We start from the raw sequence: 15,196 nt of genomic DNA, 5'->3' as shown, positions 1-15,196 counted from the left end.
TTTTAGATTTCTCCCCGCCCCCCTTCTAAAAACATTCCATTTATACAATTTACAAAACAGTGGTTTTCAGTGGAAATGAGCAGCCACTAAACTTATTTTTTTGTGTATTTTACAGAATCCTGAACACCCTAATAAGGATTACATACTTAATTTTGAGATTAGATCACTACGAGATGCACAAGCGATTGTAAATAATGCCGGCATTGCAGAGTCTGCCCAGTTCATTGAAGAAAATTCACATCCAAGGCTTTGGTAAAATTCCATTTTTTTCCTAGGTTTTCTTTCCTATTTAGAGGGATTATATTCTTGTGGCTTTTCAGGGTTAAATCTAGGTTAATAAAACAGGTTTTGGACTGGTATCTGTTATATAGGAAAATAATCTCAGTTTGATGTGATAACATCCAGTAGTAATAAGAGCCGCCAGCTCAATTTGACCCCCTGTGAAGGTCAAATTTGAACCTTTGCTGCTCATGATATGTCAAAAATGTAAATAGGTCATGTAAGAATTGGTGCATGCAAAAGGACACTGAGGACCATGTGATACATTTTCCTTCTCAATCCTCAGGCAGCTTTTGGCCTGCATCGTGGGTAGGTAAGCTGTTTCAGCAAGCCCAGGTAACCTATTTTAAGGGAAAGAGAGAAAAGAACCAGAGAGCAGTGCAGAGGTCAGATGGGGAACCTTCAGAAAGGAATAACGCATCTAGGCGATACCTGAGGCAACCTTTTCCTGAATGTCCTTCTCAAATAAGCTTAGATTTTTCCATCAGGGATGATGCAAAACCTTTGGAGGTTTCTGAGTGTTGTGGAGACCCTTCATCTGGCCTTTGGTTTGGACTCAGTCTGACCCTTATGTTTCCCTCCCCTTATGATTTTGATCTATGGGCTACTTTTAAAATGAGGCTGCATTTTAAATTGCATTTTAACCTGTATTTTAAATTGCCCCCCCCCCCATTATGTTTTTGTTGTAATTTTACTGGTGTTAGCCGCCCTGAGCCCGGCTCTGGCCAGGGAGGGTGGGTTATAAATAAAATTTATTATTATTATTATTATTATTATCTGCACACCCAAAGCTTTTCCCACCCCCCAAACCATGAGATCTTTTGGCCTTCTCCGCTTCTCTTCCATGTGCTGCTTTGGCTCCTCCTGCAATTCGGCCAAGAATATTTGTTAAGTCTGTTCCTTATGAAGCTGTTTTTTCCAGGTAAGACATCTGTGTTCTTTATACAGGCGACTGTTGGCTGAAACGGCTCTCCAGAGATTGGATCTTGACACTGCTGAGCAAGCATTTGTGCGCTACAAAAACTACCAAGGTATCAAGTTTGTCAAGCGTCTTCTCAACCTCCAGAGTGAATTACTGAGGCAAGCCGAAGTGGCAGTTTATTTCGGCAAATTTGAAGAAGCTGAAAGGATGTATTTGGACATGGACAGAAGGTAATTTTCTAGGATAAATTTGAATTGACAAGAGAATCCCCTGAGTGCACAACAGCACAATTGATCGTGGGAGAGCTGTTTATCTTGAGTGAGTGAATTTAGGAATTGTGAGCGCCTCACAAACCATACTTGCCTTTCTAAATTTCAAGCCCGCATAACTCAAATGGGGGAAGACCAATGAAAAAGAAAAAATACCAGGCATAGGGACAGAACTGGGAAAGATCAGGCAAACCAACTGAAAATAGATTAAAACATCTGTTTGAGGCCTAGTAAGCTGCCTTGGTGATGTTACTGTGCATTTATGTAAAGCTATACAATGTTCAGGGACGCAGGTGGCTCTGTAGGTTAAACCACAGAGCCTAGGACTTGCCGATCAGAAGGTCGGCAGTTTGAACCCCCACGACGGGGTGAGTTCCCGTTGCTCAGTCCAGCTCCTGCCAACCTAGCCATTCGAAAGCATGCCAAAGTGCAAGTAGATAAATAGGTACCACTCCAGCGGGAAGGTAAACAGCATTTCCGTGCGCTGCTCTGGTTTGCCAGAACGGCTTAGTCATGCTGGCCACATGATCCAGAAGCTGTACGCCGACTCCCTCGGCCAATAAAGCAAGATGAGCACTGCAACCCCAGAGTCGGTCACGACTGGACCTAGTGGTCAGGGGTCCCTTTACCTTTTTAAGCTGCCTTGGTGATGATACTGTGCATTTATGTAAAGCTTTACAATGTCCAGAGCATTTCCAAACATGCTCTTCATCATCCTTATAGCAACCCGATATGAGGCAGGCCAGTTATTGTTCCAGGTACGGACGAGGTTTAGCAAGAATAACTTGCCAAAAGCCACCCGGTCACTTCATGGTTGAGATACGATTTGAACATTTTGGTCTACAGTTCTGTACTTTGCAGGGCTGTGGGGAGAAAGAATGTGAGGGGAGTGAGTATAATGGAGTGAACATGGAGTGAGGGGAGTGAGTTCTTTTTTCTTTTTGGAGGCAGTGGGATGGAATTAACTATGCCAACTCTCAGGCTGGCTCTGTTTGAGAGGGTGCAGATCCTTGGCCATCCTTGACACACACCTAACTCACCTCATCTTTGGCCCTGCCGCCAAAGGAGGACCACCCACAGGACAACCATGGCAGTGGAAATCTTCGTCACCATCCCGCCACGGTGGCAGAAAGTGCTGTCCCCTGTGGAGAAGGAGTTCTTTGATACCTTTCGGCCCACAGAACGTCCTCTCAGGGACCATAGGCTTGTGTTCTGTTGAATATTTTTGTTTCATAAGCCACCTTCTGCCTTTTAAAGGTGATCTAAACGTACTTTTAAATGAATAAAGCATTTTAGAATTGGCTCTCTTTGTATTTCGTGAAGCTGCATTTTATGGTTTTTATATTTGCAGAGACCTTGCCGTTGATTTGCGAATGAAACTAGGGAACGGATTTCGAGTAGTGCAGCTTTTGCAAACCGGCTCGGGACACGGAGATGACAGTCTCCTTGAAATGGCACACAACGAAATTGGGGACTACTTTGCCGATAGACAGAAATGGTATGTTCATAACTTGACACAATAAGTGACTATTGCTGCCTCCTGTCCAACTGGAGACTTAACTAATTGTTGATTTTTTAATTGCCTTATGCAGGGAATGGAAATAGAACAACATTTAACCTCCATGTAACTCTCTGATTGATGAATTAGTTACATTAATTAATGAATTTATTGGATGATATTGTACAATATCATCAGTTATATGAAATGTTTAAAACAGACAGGAAAAATGGTTTTGAATGTATGTTTAAAGAAGACTGGAAAATGTTTACTGAATATATGGGTGAAAATTGTGTTTATTTAAAAACGCTGGTAGCATTAAGATAAATTCAACAATGTAAATAAGTTTTGATGGATGTAACAATGGATTACTGAATGGTTTAGTTCATGTAAAATATGCAGGGATGTGTGGTATGCAAAATGAACCACGAAAAGAGAAGGAAAGTCATTGATTTAAGGTTTTGAAATTTAAATTAGAATATATATATATATATATATATATATAGTGAATGTATTTGAAAGAGACACATAAAGTGTTCCATTTTGAAAACTTAAGCATAAGATATATTCTGTTTCCCTACTTTGTTGCTGGTGCAATTATTAATCCTTTTGTAGCACTGACCCTAGGAAATTAAACACATTGACAATTTGACAATAGCAAGCAGATCATCAGAGATCTGGTTTCTCTCCCACCCATGCCCAACTTCTTATAGGACAAATGCCGTGCCATATTATGTACAAGGCAGAAACCATGAACGTTTGGCTGAATGTTACTATATGCTGGAAGACTATCAAGCGCTAGAAGATTTGGCTAACTCGCTTCCAGAAAACAACAAATTGCTTCCTGTAAGTATGGAAAGCTACTTATTGCGAATTCTCACCCTCAGGCTGTAATCCTGTACATGACTACCTTGGACTTAAGAACATACAAATGTTAGTTTCTGTTTGCCACTGTGCAGTGCTTTAGAGTCACAAGACTCTGTTTACATTTCAGAGACATTCCAGGCTGTTGAAAGTCTCACGGGAGACGGATGTGACGTTACTGGTTTCCTGTTCCTTTGTTTGTTTTCGGTTGCTCTCTGCTCTCACAGAGAGAGGATGTATATTTCTTTTCTGTCTGCGTAGCCTAGAAAAGAAAGCATAGCGATGTAGCCATAAATCTCATCACTTCCGCGTGCTGCTTTGATTCTCTGCTGAATGGGAATGTGCCTGGAGCCTCATCAAAGGCTCAGGTCATTAATCACGTCGGAGGGCGATTCCGGAAGATGAGCTTTATCAGCTCGGTCTAATGGAGATTCCGACAACGAAGAGCCTGCTGGATCAGGCCAGTGGCCCATCTAGTCCAGTATCCTGTTCTCGCAGTTGACAGCCAGACACCTGTCGGAAACCCACAAGCAGAATTTGAACACAAGAGCCCTCTCCCCTCCTGTGACTTCCAGCAACTGGTGTTCAGAAGCACTGCTTCCTCCAGCTGTGGAAGCAAAGCGTAGCCATCTGAGTAAATATGCAAAAGATGACATTTTGTGGGAGGGCTGCAGCGTCGCGCTTCTCTGCTTGTTCCAGCAGCACAAGCATTTTTGCTAGCCAGATGGAACAACCCCATCTCTCCTCCCCCCCCCCTTCATACTGTTCTGGGGGTTCTCCCCAACCCTCCAAGGTGGATTTGCGGGGAAGAGAGAGGGGCAGAAAGCCGTGTTGCACCAGCAGGAATGTTTCTGCTGGTTCCTGCTAGCATGCCAGGTTAGTTCAATCTGGGTCTGTGGTTCTGCTTGTCAGAACAACCTGACTTCATCCAGCAACTAACCACTGGTTTACACAAATCTGATCCTTTATGTTATTCATCCTAAACCACATTTTGAGTTTTGGAAGATGGTAACAACACAGACATATTCGATAGAGTGTCCTTTTGTGTGTGTGTGTGTGTGTGTGTGTGTGTGTATGAGATATTTAACACAAAAATATCCTTGGGCGTGTTCTTTCTCAACACTCTTCAGAGCTCTAAATTTTCTAATACCAAACCCCGGTAGAAAGAATGTCAGCTGGAAAAAAATTTTTTAAAGGGGACACGGGAAGAAAAGTGGCACATTGCTTATCATAAAGCGGGGGGGGAGTATATCCCAGCTGATTGCTGCATTAAATATTATTGATGTGCCTAAAATATGGAGAAGATGGTAAGGACGTTAGAATTTCTGCTAGTTGCTACATATGGTAACGATTTTGTGCTTCTGCATCCATCAAATGAACAGATGCATCTGACAAAGTAGTCTGCTTGTTAGCATATGTCATGGTGAATTTATTAGTATCGAAGTATCTGCAGTTGGTATCTGTAGTTTAGACAATACAGACATAGGGTGATAGCCAATTTAGTCCTACTCAGAGCAGATCCAATAAAGTCAGGCTATACTCTTGAGTACAACTGAATTGGCATTCACCCTAATAATGCTCTCCTTCTGCAGTTTAATTATGCTTTTGGTGTCTCCTGCAGGACATAGCCCACAAGTTCGTTACTGTGGGTATGTGCGAACAAGCTGTAGCAGCCTTTCTCAAGTGTAACAGACCCAAGGATGCAGTAGATATCTGTGTAAATCTCAACCAGGTAACAATATAAGCCCAGTACAGGAGTTGCTGAACTGGAAGGTTGTTTGCACATTAATTTCATTCTAATACCTAATAGTGGTTCATTCTAATATCATTTCCCCCTCAATAGCCAGGATTGCTTTTACATAATAACCTCCAATAATCAACTGATTCATACTGACCAGCTGCTTACATCCTCCTATGCTCTGTGTCCGAGGGCCAAGCCACAAATTGCATAAGAGACCTGAAATCAGAACTCCCAGCAGCCTTTTAATTTTCCTAAAAGCAGCTGGCAGAGTGGAGAAACACAACTCAGATCAGGACTTACAACAGTGTAGATGTTGCGATGGAAGGTGTTTCTACTTTGCCTTGTGCCAGTTCCAATTCCCTTATGCACAGACTCCCCAAGATGCTATTATCTGCCTTGGAATCTAGGCTGGTATTTTGGGAATTAACACAGGCGAAAGGATTAGACCAGCCAATGCCTCTATGTAGCTCCATCTTGATTTCAGACATCGTGATATATTGGTATATCCTGATGTTTAGCTGGTGATATACCACAATGTTAAAAACCAGATATCGCCCAGCGTTAGATGTGGCTCTCTGCCCAAAAGTGGTTCCTCACCCTGAAGCATAGAGTCTTTCAAAAACGTTGGCAGTGCAACACCAGTACTGTTTTGCCATTGAGAGTACCAGCAGAAGCTACATTGATTCTGTCCCTGAGTTGTGTCCCAATATTCCACCACAATAGGATTTACCAGTAGCTTCAAAGCCTTAAGGCCTGAACCAATTTTCTCCAGCAGCAGAGCTCTTCTGCTTGAAAGAATGGACCTTTGAGATAGATAGATAGATAGATAGATAGATAGATAGATAGATAATTGTATTTAATTGACTTAATGTTTGTTACCTTTGCTTCTAGTGGAGTAAAGCTGTTGAACTGGCTAAACAACACAATATGAAAGAGATTGGTTCTCTACTAGCTAGATACGCATCTCAATTATTAGAAAAGAACAAGCCCCTTGATGCTGTTGAGTTGTATCGTAAAGCCAACTATTTCTTTGACGCTGCTAAGCTCATGTTCAAGGTACGGTTATTGTGGATGAACTGTCCAATATATGTGTGCATTTTTTGATAATATGCAATGCTTATTAATTAAGACAATTTACTTTTTGTATTGGAGCTTTTGGTTTAACTTTGCACAACGATGCTGCTTCTGTTTCTGGGAACAAATGTATGCATTTCTAATCATATGCTGTAGTTTTTATCCAGTGAAGCCTTTTACCTAGGCTTTCAAGCACACAGGTGTGCATGGCATGTATTTTCTGAACAGCAGCTCCTCACTGTGTGTGTGACTTTAGCCACACACTTCTCTGGATGAGAACTTACAAACACATAATCAGTATACTAAGGCTGCAGTATTCAAGTGAAGATTAATACTTTGGCCTCTTACCGAAGGAAGGCTGCGCAGAACTGTCAGCTTGTATCTAAATGTTTGTTACGTTTTTGTTTCAAGTTGTTGTTGCTGCTGTTGAAAAAAATGGAGTTCATTTCCTGTTCATATTTAAGAGGGGGTGGTATTTTGCATTTGGGGTGAAAACATGGATTGCATCCAACCAAGTGTGAGTGTCAGGGTTAGATAGTTCTCTACCCTTGTTGTTGTTGTTTAGTCGTTTAGTCGTTTAGTCGTGTCCGACTCTTCGTGACCCCATGGACCAGAGCACGCCAGGCACTACTGTCTTCCACTGCCTCCCGCAGTTTGGTCAGACTCATGTTCTCTACCCTATTCCTTCCTATTGAATGCCAGCAGACCCACAACAAGAGAGTGGGGTGGGGCATTCAGGGCTGCTGGATTGCTCAAAATTAGTGGCAAGGCACCTTCCAGAATTAAACCTGGACCAAAGCTTATCACTTTGAAAATGGCAAAAGATATACAGTGGTACCTTGGGTTAAGAACTTAATTTGTTCCGGAGGTCCGTTCTTAACCTGAAACTGTTCTTAACCTGAAGCACCACTTTAGCTAATGGGGCCTCCTGCTGCCGCCACACGATTTCTGTTCTCATCCTGAAGCAAAGTTCTTAACCCGAGGTACTATTTCTGGGTTAGCGGAGTCTGTAACCTGAAGCGTATGTAACCTGAAGCGTGTGTAACCCGAGGTACCACTGTACCAGTTGACATCTTTAAACCAGTTGAAGCTTACCTTGACACTATTGACCAGTAGGAGGGAACATCTCTGAAGAGTCCAGAAAAGCGTCAGTCAGCTTTATAAAAGGGCTTTGTGGGCTCCATCAGTTCTTTGGCTAAATGTCAAAGGTGCCTCTTGGACTCGAGAGCCTCCTCAACCAAAAGTGACAGAAGAAACTTTGATCCTATCAGGTTTGGAAGTGGTTGCTCACGAGTAACGAGGCAGGACTCCAATCCGTCTTTTCAAGGTTTTTATTTGGTGCAAACTATTTACAGTGCAGGGGACGTGGGTGGCGCTGTGGGTTAAACCACAGAGCCTAAAACTAGCCGATCAGAAGGTCGGCAGTTCAAATCCCCACAATGAGCTCCCATTGCTTGGTCCCTGCTCCTGCCAACCTAGCAGTTCGAAAGCATGTTAAAGTGCAAGTAGATAAATAGGTACCGCTCCTGTGAGAAGGTAAACGGCGTTTCCGTGCGCTGCTCTGGTTCGCCAGAAGCGGCTTTGTCATGCTGGCCACATGACCCAGAAGCTGTACGCCGGCTCCCTCTCCCAATAAAGCGAGATGAGCACCACAACCCCAGAGTCGGCCACGACTGGACCTAATGGTCAGGGGTCCCTTTAGCTTTACCTTTATTTACAGTGCAGAACCCCAAAGTTCATGTCCGTCATAGTCAACTGCAGATTCTGGGAGTGCCCCCTACTGGTTTCTCCCCCAGCATAAGAACTTAGACACCCCCAAGCTCCGCCTCCCCTCCTTACATTTCACCCCTCTGCGCAAGCAGGGCAACGGAAGCGGCGTGTGTGCCTCCTGGCCGGCTGGGCTAGGTGAGGCGTTTGGGCTCTCCGTAGCATCTTCGAGCCTTCCCTTCATCCGGCTACCCCTTCCCCCTCTGCTCCACTGGAGGTGTGGCTTTCTCCACTTCCGGACGAGGAGCTGCTTCTCAGAAGCGCCGGAGGCTCTCTGTATCCTCCTGCCTCCCTCCCACGTTCCAATGGCAGTCCCCTGACAGATCCTGTCCTGTTTCCTCTCCTCTTGAGGGGTAGCCAGCTGCCATGGGAAGTACAGCGCAGTGCTCAGGCGTGGTGGAGCAGCATCGCTTCCGACAGCGGCACTGCTGCCACTTACCAGGGCAGTGGTGAGGTTGGGCTGCCAGGGAGCACCAGCAGGAGCAATAGATTGGTTCTGTCAGTGCGCTTGCACACACCCAACTTCACCCCCAGGAAGTTGCATCGCCCCAGGAAGCAGCAGCGACACCATTGTTGGATGGGCAACAGAGCATTACTGTTCCACCATATCGGTTGCTTCCATGAGCGGTGATGCAGCTGCTCTTGCAGAGTAAAGGGGAAGATGATTAGTAGCAAGATTGGCTGGGGTTTATAAATAAGGTATAAAGTTGCATATTGTTTCATGCTTTCTATTTCATGAGCCTTAGGCCATGGGTAGGCAAACTAAGGCCTGGGGGCCGGATCCGGCCCAATCACCTTCTCAATCCGGTCCGCGGACGGTCCAGGAATCGGCGTATTTTTACATGAGTAGAATGTGTCCTTTTATTTAAAATGCATCTCTGGGTTATTTGTGGGGCCTGCCTGGTGTTGTTACATGAGTAGAATGTGTGCTTTTATTTAAAATGCATCTCTGGGTTATTTGTGGGAAATAGGAATTTGTTCATTCCCCCCCCCTAAATATAGTCTGGCCCCCCACAAGGTCTGAGGGACAGTGGACCAGCCCCCTGCTGAAAAACTTTGCTGACCCCTGCCTTAGGCTTTCACTCATAAGCTGTAGACAGAAAACAAAAATAAACTTCATCTTTTTTGTTTATGTTTTTATGGTGCATTTCTTTTGAAATTTCTCTTTAAAAAGATTGCAGACGAAGAGGCTAAAAAGAGGACCAAGCCTTTGCGTGTAAAAAAGCTCTACGTGATGTCAGCTTTACTGGTAGAACAATATCACGAACAAATGAAAAACGCGCAGAGGGGAAAAGTCAAGGGGAAAATTTCAGAGGTATGGTGCCTAAGTGCCTGATCGCCCACCAAACATGAAAGCAAGCATTTTGAAAAATGTCTCTAGAACAGATGGCAACAAATCAATCTTTTTCACATTTATTTATTTTTTAAATTTCTGTTAAGAACAGTATGTAGAGAATAGTTTCACAAAGGTTAAAGATCCAGAAAAGGGTTTTAAGGGTTACAGGCAGGACTGCCGCAGAAGCTTTATGCCGTCATTTCCTCTGCTAACAACTCCTGTGTAGAAGATCTCACCAAAAATAATCCCAGTGACACATCTCACTTAGCAAACTGGAGAAAGGGCAACCTTGTGGGTAAAAACAGCTTCTTGACCCCTTTGCTGTCATTTCATTGTGCACAACGCCTCCTCCTCCTGTTGAACAGGCCCCTCTCACCTATCGGAGTTGACCCACTGGGGGTGAGAGGGGATTAAAGGATCCATCCACTGGCCAGATCCAGTTTCTCACCTGTGGAATATGGGAAAGCCAATCTCTGCATCAGAGCGCCACATCCAAACAAATGTGTCTAGTTTTAGGATACGCATACCTCATTCTGTGAGCGTGAGTTTGGAGGAGGTAACTTAGTTGTTATTCAAGAGCACTGTGTGCATTGCTGCTATATTCAAAAGACATTGACAATGGTATTGCGTACAGTTTTTGAAATTCACTTTGAAGCAGCCGTCTTCACTCGTGAAAACTGAAAATGGGCATTATAGATTAATAGCACAGACAACTATTTTCCCTTCATGCTTTCTTCTCTCTTTGCTTCCAGGCTACTTCAGCATTGGCTGGTCTGCTTGAGGAAGATGTTCTCTCTTCAGACAGTCGCCTGATCGATAACGCTTGGCGAGGAGCTGAGGCCTACCATTTTTTTATACTTGCCCAAAGGCAGCTTTATGAGGGTTATGTAGATACAGCAATGAAGACGGGTAGGATTCCTTGTTGTTATGAACCTCTGGGTCTTTTGTGGGATTCCGAAAGCTCAGGTTGCAGCTTTTGAATGGATTAGACATGCGTTCCTTAACCAAATGTATTCAATTGCCTTTTATTATTATTATTATTATTATTATTATTATTATTATTTTATTGAATACAAAAAAATAAGAAAAGAAATACAGAACAAACTTCATACATATACACATAAACATAATTATTTATACATCTATAAAGCAATATTCAGAAAGAAAGGGGGAGGGGAAAAAGAATAAACGAAGGGAAAAAAGGAGTAAAAGAAGAAAGAAGAAAGAAAGATTTAAAATAGAAATTTAGAAAATAGAAAAGTGTTCGCTATAAACAACAGTTCTAGATCGATGCTTGCATATGGCTATATATTTCCGTCTTGCAAGATATCAACCTTAATTAAAATGTTTTAAAAAGACTTCCACCGTTTAATCCACACGTCTTTTATACTTCAGTCGCCATAATCTCTGTTCTTCATATCCTTCCTCTAGGTTTTCCTTAATTTTTCACTTTACATTCTTTGTATTTTTCACAAGATTAGTCTAAACGCAACCAAATTTTGGTAACTGAGCCCTGGTTTTGTAAATATTCATTTAGACAATCCCACTGTTTCTTGACCATAATTTTAGGTTTTCTCCTTATTAAATCCGTCAATTTGGCTAACTCCAGGTACTCGCAGAGTTTTCCCAACCATTCTCAATAGCCCTTTTATCGTCTGTAAATCAGGAGATAATTCTCTTGCACAGTGGGAAGCCCATTGAAGCCCCTACATGCCTCCCATGTAGTTCTTTGGCTTGAATATCTGAGCAGATCTGATGAAACCTTGTCACTTTTACAGTTAAGGCACTTGCTCTGGTCTTGCAATTCAATGCCAGTATGAGAGCTCTAGGGATGCAGGTGGCGCTGTGGGTTAAACCACAGAGCCTAGGACTTGCCAATCAGAAGGTCGGCGGTTCGAATCCCCGCGACGGGGTGAGCTCCTGCTGCTCGGTCCCTGCTCCTGCCAACCTAGCAGTTCGAAAGCATGTCAAAGTGCAAGTAGATAAATAGGTACCGTTCCAGCGGGAAGGTAAACGGCGTTTCCGTGCACTGCTCTGGTTCGCCAGAAGCGGCTTAGTCATGCTGGCCACATGACCCGGAAGCTGTACGCCGGCTCCCTTGGCCAATAAAGTGAGATAAGTGCCACAACCCCAGAGTCGGCCATGACTGGACCTAATGGTCAGGGGTTCCTTTACCTTTACCTATGAGAGCTCTAATGTTCACAGAAGCTCCCTCCTACTAAAGGATTTTCCTGTTTAACTGGAGGAGCCGATCCATGCATGCAGTTCCATTTTGTTTGCACCAAACCATTCCCATTAGCGCAAAGGGAACTTTCTGTACAAAGAGTGTGGACCAGGGTGAATGAATGACAATAATAGGATTCATGTACTACTACTACTGCCTATTTTAGTGTAGCAAGCAAGTATGCTGAGATCTCGTTCTCTTGTTTGCAGCCCTTCACCTGAGGGATTACGAAGACATCATTCCTGCAGTAGAGATCTATTCCCTGTTGGCTCTTTGCGCGTGTGCCAACAGAGCCTTTTCTATCTGCTCAAAAGCTTTTGTTAAACTGGAATCTTTGGAAAACTCTCTCCCAGACCAGAAGCACCAGTATGAAGAGCTTGCCCTGCAGATATTCACAAAACACTTTCCTAAAGATAACAAGAAGTCAGAGTTGGAGGGTCTTCTTGAAGAGTAAGCTTGCTGCTTTTATTCTCATTATGGCTAAAATAGAATATATGTTGTCTCTATGAGCCAAATGTTGCTTAAAGTAGCTACCCTGTATGTTGCAATTCATGTTAAAGTTTTGATAGAGGTTAAAACTCGAACTCACTACCTTTTCATTAGTAGCACCCGGACATGTGGTTGCTATTAATCAGAAATGTGCTAAACCACCTGACAAAATGCAATAGTACAACTGGTTTGGGAATCTCTCTTTTTAGCTTAGTTTGCTTACTATAAAAGTAACAAGGCATGAGCTTCAAAGATGTTCAAATTTGACCGCTGAGCATTGGAGTTGATTCATAAACCACTGGAAATTTCAAGACAATACTCAGCCCTTTGTGTTGTTCTCACTAATAAGATTTTTCTGACATATTATGACTAAAGCTGCTAATAGTTACCATATATCTGTCTTATGATTTACCAGCTATGCACCAGGAGAATATGCACATTTTTTTTACATGTAGATACAAACTTTATCTTTTTCTTTCATTCCCTTACATTTTTTCTTTATCTATTTCCCTTCTGTTTTCTTCTTTTTTCATCTTCTTTCATTCTTCATCATTGCTTGCTTAAGATATTTACAAATCAAGTACGTTTTATACTGTAATTTTTCTAAATTAAAAAATAAATAGCTGTACACTGGTGCTGTGAACAAACATAGCTTTGAATAGCACTGATCATATTTTCACTAGCAATAACACTGTTCAGTATGAGGGATGCTGTAGATGGTCTTCTTTCCAAAAAAAAATATTTTTTTTTAATTCCATTTTGTGTTTCTTTTAACAGGGGAGAAGGGAAGCTCCCAACCTGTGTTGCTACAGGAAGGGCCATCACAGAATATCAATTTTGGATGTGCAATATTTGCAAGCACTGTGTACAAGCCCAAGAAATCAGCAATTACAACTTCTGCCCTCTCTGTCACAGCTCAGTGGCCTATTAATCATAGGAAAATGTCTGCGCTGTTATCGGTATACACAACAAGTGCAAATGTATGTGGTGTGAAATGCTTAGAAACCCTGTTGAGATTGTTACGGGGGGAATAAACAGAGAAACAAAAGCTATCTAACATTTCGCCCATCCTCTTCAGAGTTGACCTATTCCAAATCCTTTCTTTAAAACAGCCTCAGCCTGGGAAAACAGTGGATTTTTAAATTATTATTTTAGTGTAGCTGAATAGTTTCCCAAAAGATTTGTAGGGGGTCAGTGGAGGTGAAGTCTTAAAGGAAAGGATTTTGTGATGGGAACCAATGGAAAAATTGCATTGATTTTATGACAAGGTCAATAACAACTAAAATCTGGCATGACTTTCGCACTTTGGTAAAAATGTCCTAGTCCAATTACATTTCACATAAAATAATTGCACAGATGTCCCTTTCTAAGCACAATACTGAAATGATTACTGAGATTTAAACATGGGTATCATGTTTATCCAAAGGAGCATACATGGATCAATTATTGCTGTGACCTACACCATGAACTTACGAAAGTTTGTTATCTAAACTCCGGCCCTCCAGATATTTGGGACTACAATTCCCATCATCCCTGACCACTGGTCCTGTTAGCTAGGGATGATGGGAACTGTAGTCCCAAACATCTGGAGGGCCGGCGTTTGCCTATGACGGATCTAAACAGTTAAAAAACAATTGGTAGGCTGAGTCCATCTAAAAAAACTATTCAGTGATCCAGTCTGCGCCAAGAGACAACATATGCTACTGCAGCCTTGGCGCAGCTTAGTCAAATCATATGCTCTCTCAGCACCTTAAAACTCAGTCAGATATGCCAGGACCACAATTGCTGGAGAGAGGACCTTATTTCTGTGGAAAAGCTCAGGTTGTGCGTGCAACCCTTTGCCGTTGCAAACAGCGTGTGATCTCTCACGTACCCAGGCAGGCTTGCGAGAGCCAATCAGAGAATGCTACATAGACCCTTCTCCCTGCCAGCCTGTAGTGACCATCCCACCCCTTTCGCCTGATAGGTTATCATTCAGCAGACCTCATTGTCTGTTCCTTCCCTATAAACTGACGGCCCCATCCACCACTGCACCCAACCCGCATGTACATGAAATTGCACCTCACGTTTCAGCGCTGCTTACAATGAATCCTGCGGTTCTCCAGCAAGTATAGGAATGCAATCTCAATTCTTCCTGCACCAGTTCCTTCTGCAGCACCAGTGGCGGCAGTTGCAAAGAGCTATGGACAATACAGAAGTGGCAAAAAATGTAGCGAGAAAAAACCACGTGCGTCGACCGACTTTATCACTTTAGAGTTCAATAAAAAAACATATTTACCTGTACATATCTATATGCCGGTGTAGCAGTTAGTTTTGGCGTTCTGCTTCCGTATGTTTTTTGTATGGAAAAACGTGTATTATTTTGTAACAACATTTAACGAACCACTTTCTTTGTGGACTAAAATGCTTATAGATAACGCCAATATGGTTATTTGTTTCTTAAGGAAATAAATTTTTATATTTCTTTAATATTCCTGCAGAATGTTGCCTTTTTTGCCAACATGTGGTCAAGTTTTGTTGTTGTTGTTTAGTCATTTAGTCGTGTCCGACTCTTCGTGACCCCCTGGACCAGAGCACGCCAGGCACTCCTGTGTTCCACTGCCTCCCGCAGTTTGGTCAAATTCATGTTAGTAGCTTCGAGAACACTGTCCAATCATCTCGTCCTCCGTCTTCCCCTTCTCCTTGTGCCCTCAATCTTCCCCAACATCAGGGTCTTTTCCAGGGAGTCTTCTC

The 15,196-nt window shown here is 42.8% G+C and overlaps 1 protein-coding gene across 2 annotated transcripts in view; it reads left to right on the top strand.

Moving 5' to 3' along the window:
- The window catches only part of WDR35 (WD repeat domain 35), a 38,829-nt gene extending 23,897 nt beyond the window's left edge, over positions 1-14,932 (top strand). For both annotated transcript variants that reach the window (XM_080998996.1, XM_080998997.1), the window contains 10 exons: positions 116-252; positions 1,228-1,431; positions 2,822-2,968; positions 3,682-3,814; positions 5,454-5,564; positions 6,465-6,629; positions 9,589-9,729; positions 10,503-10,659; positions 12,184-12,424; positions 13,241-14,932. In XM_080998996.1, coding sequence (XP_080855122.1) covers positions 116-252; positions 1,228-1,431; positions 2,822-2,968; positions 3,682-3,814; positions 5,454-5,564; positions 6,465-6,629; positions 9,589-9,729; positions 10,503-10,659; positions 12,184-12,424; positions 13,241-13,394 — 1,590 coding nt within the window. In that variant the 3' untranslated portion in view covers positions 13,395-14,932. The remainder of the gene's footprint in view (positions 1-115; positions 253-1,227; positions 1,432-2,821; positions 2,969-3,681; positions 3,815-5,453; positions 5,565-6,464; positions 6,630-9,588; positions 9,730-10,502; positions 10,660-12,183; positions 12,425-13,240) is intronic.
- Positions 14,933-15,196: the final 264 nt, after the last annotated feature.

Source organism: Podarcis pityusensis (assembly GCF_964106645.2).
Source record: "Podarcis pityusensis genome assembly, chromosome: 3".
Lineage (NCBI taxonomy): Eukaryota > Metazoa > Chordata > Lepidosauria > Squamata > Lacertidae > Podarcis > Podarcis pityusensis.
Note: the sequence above shows the minus strand (reverse complement) of the source record. Positions and strands in the feature narration are given on the sequence as shown.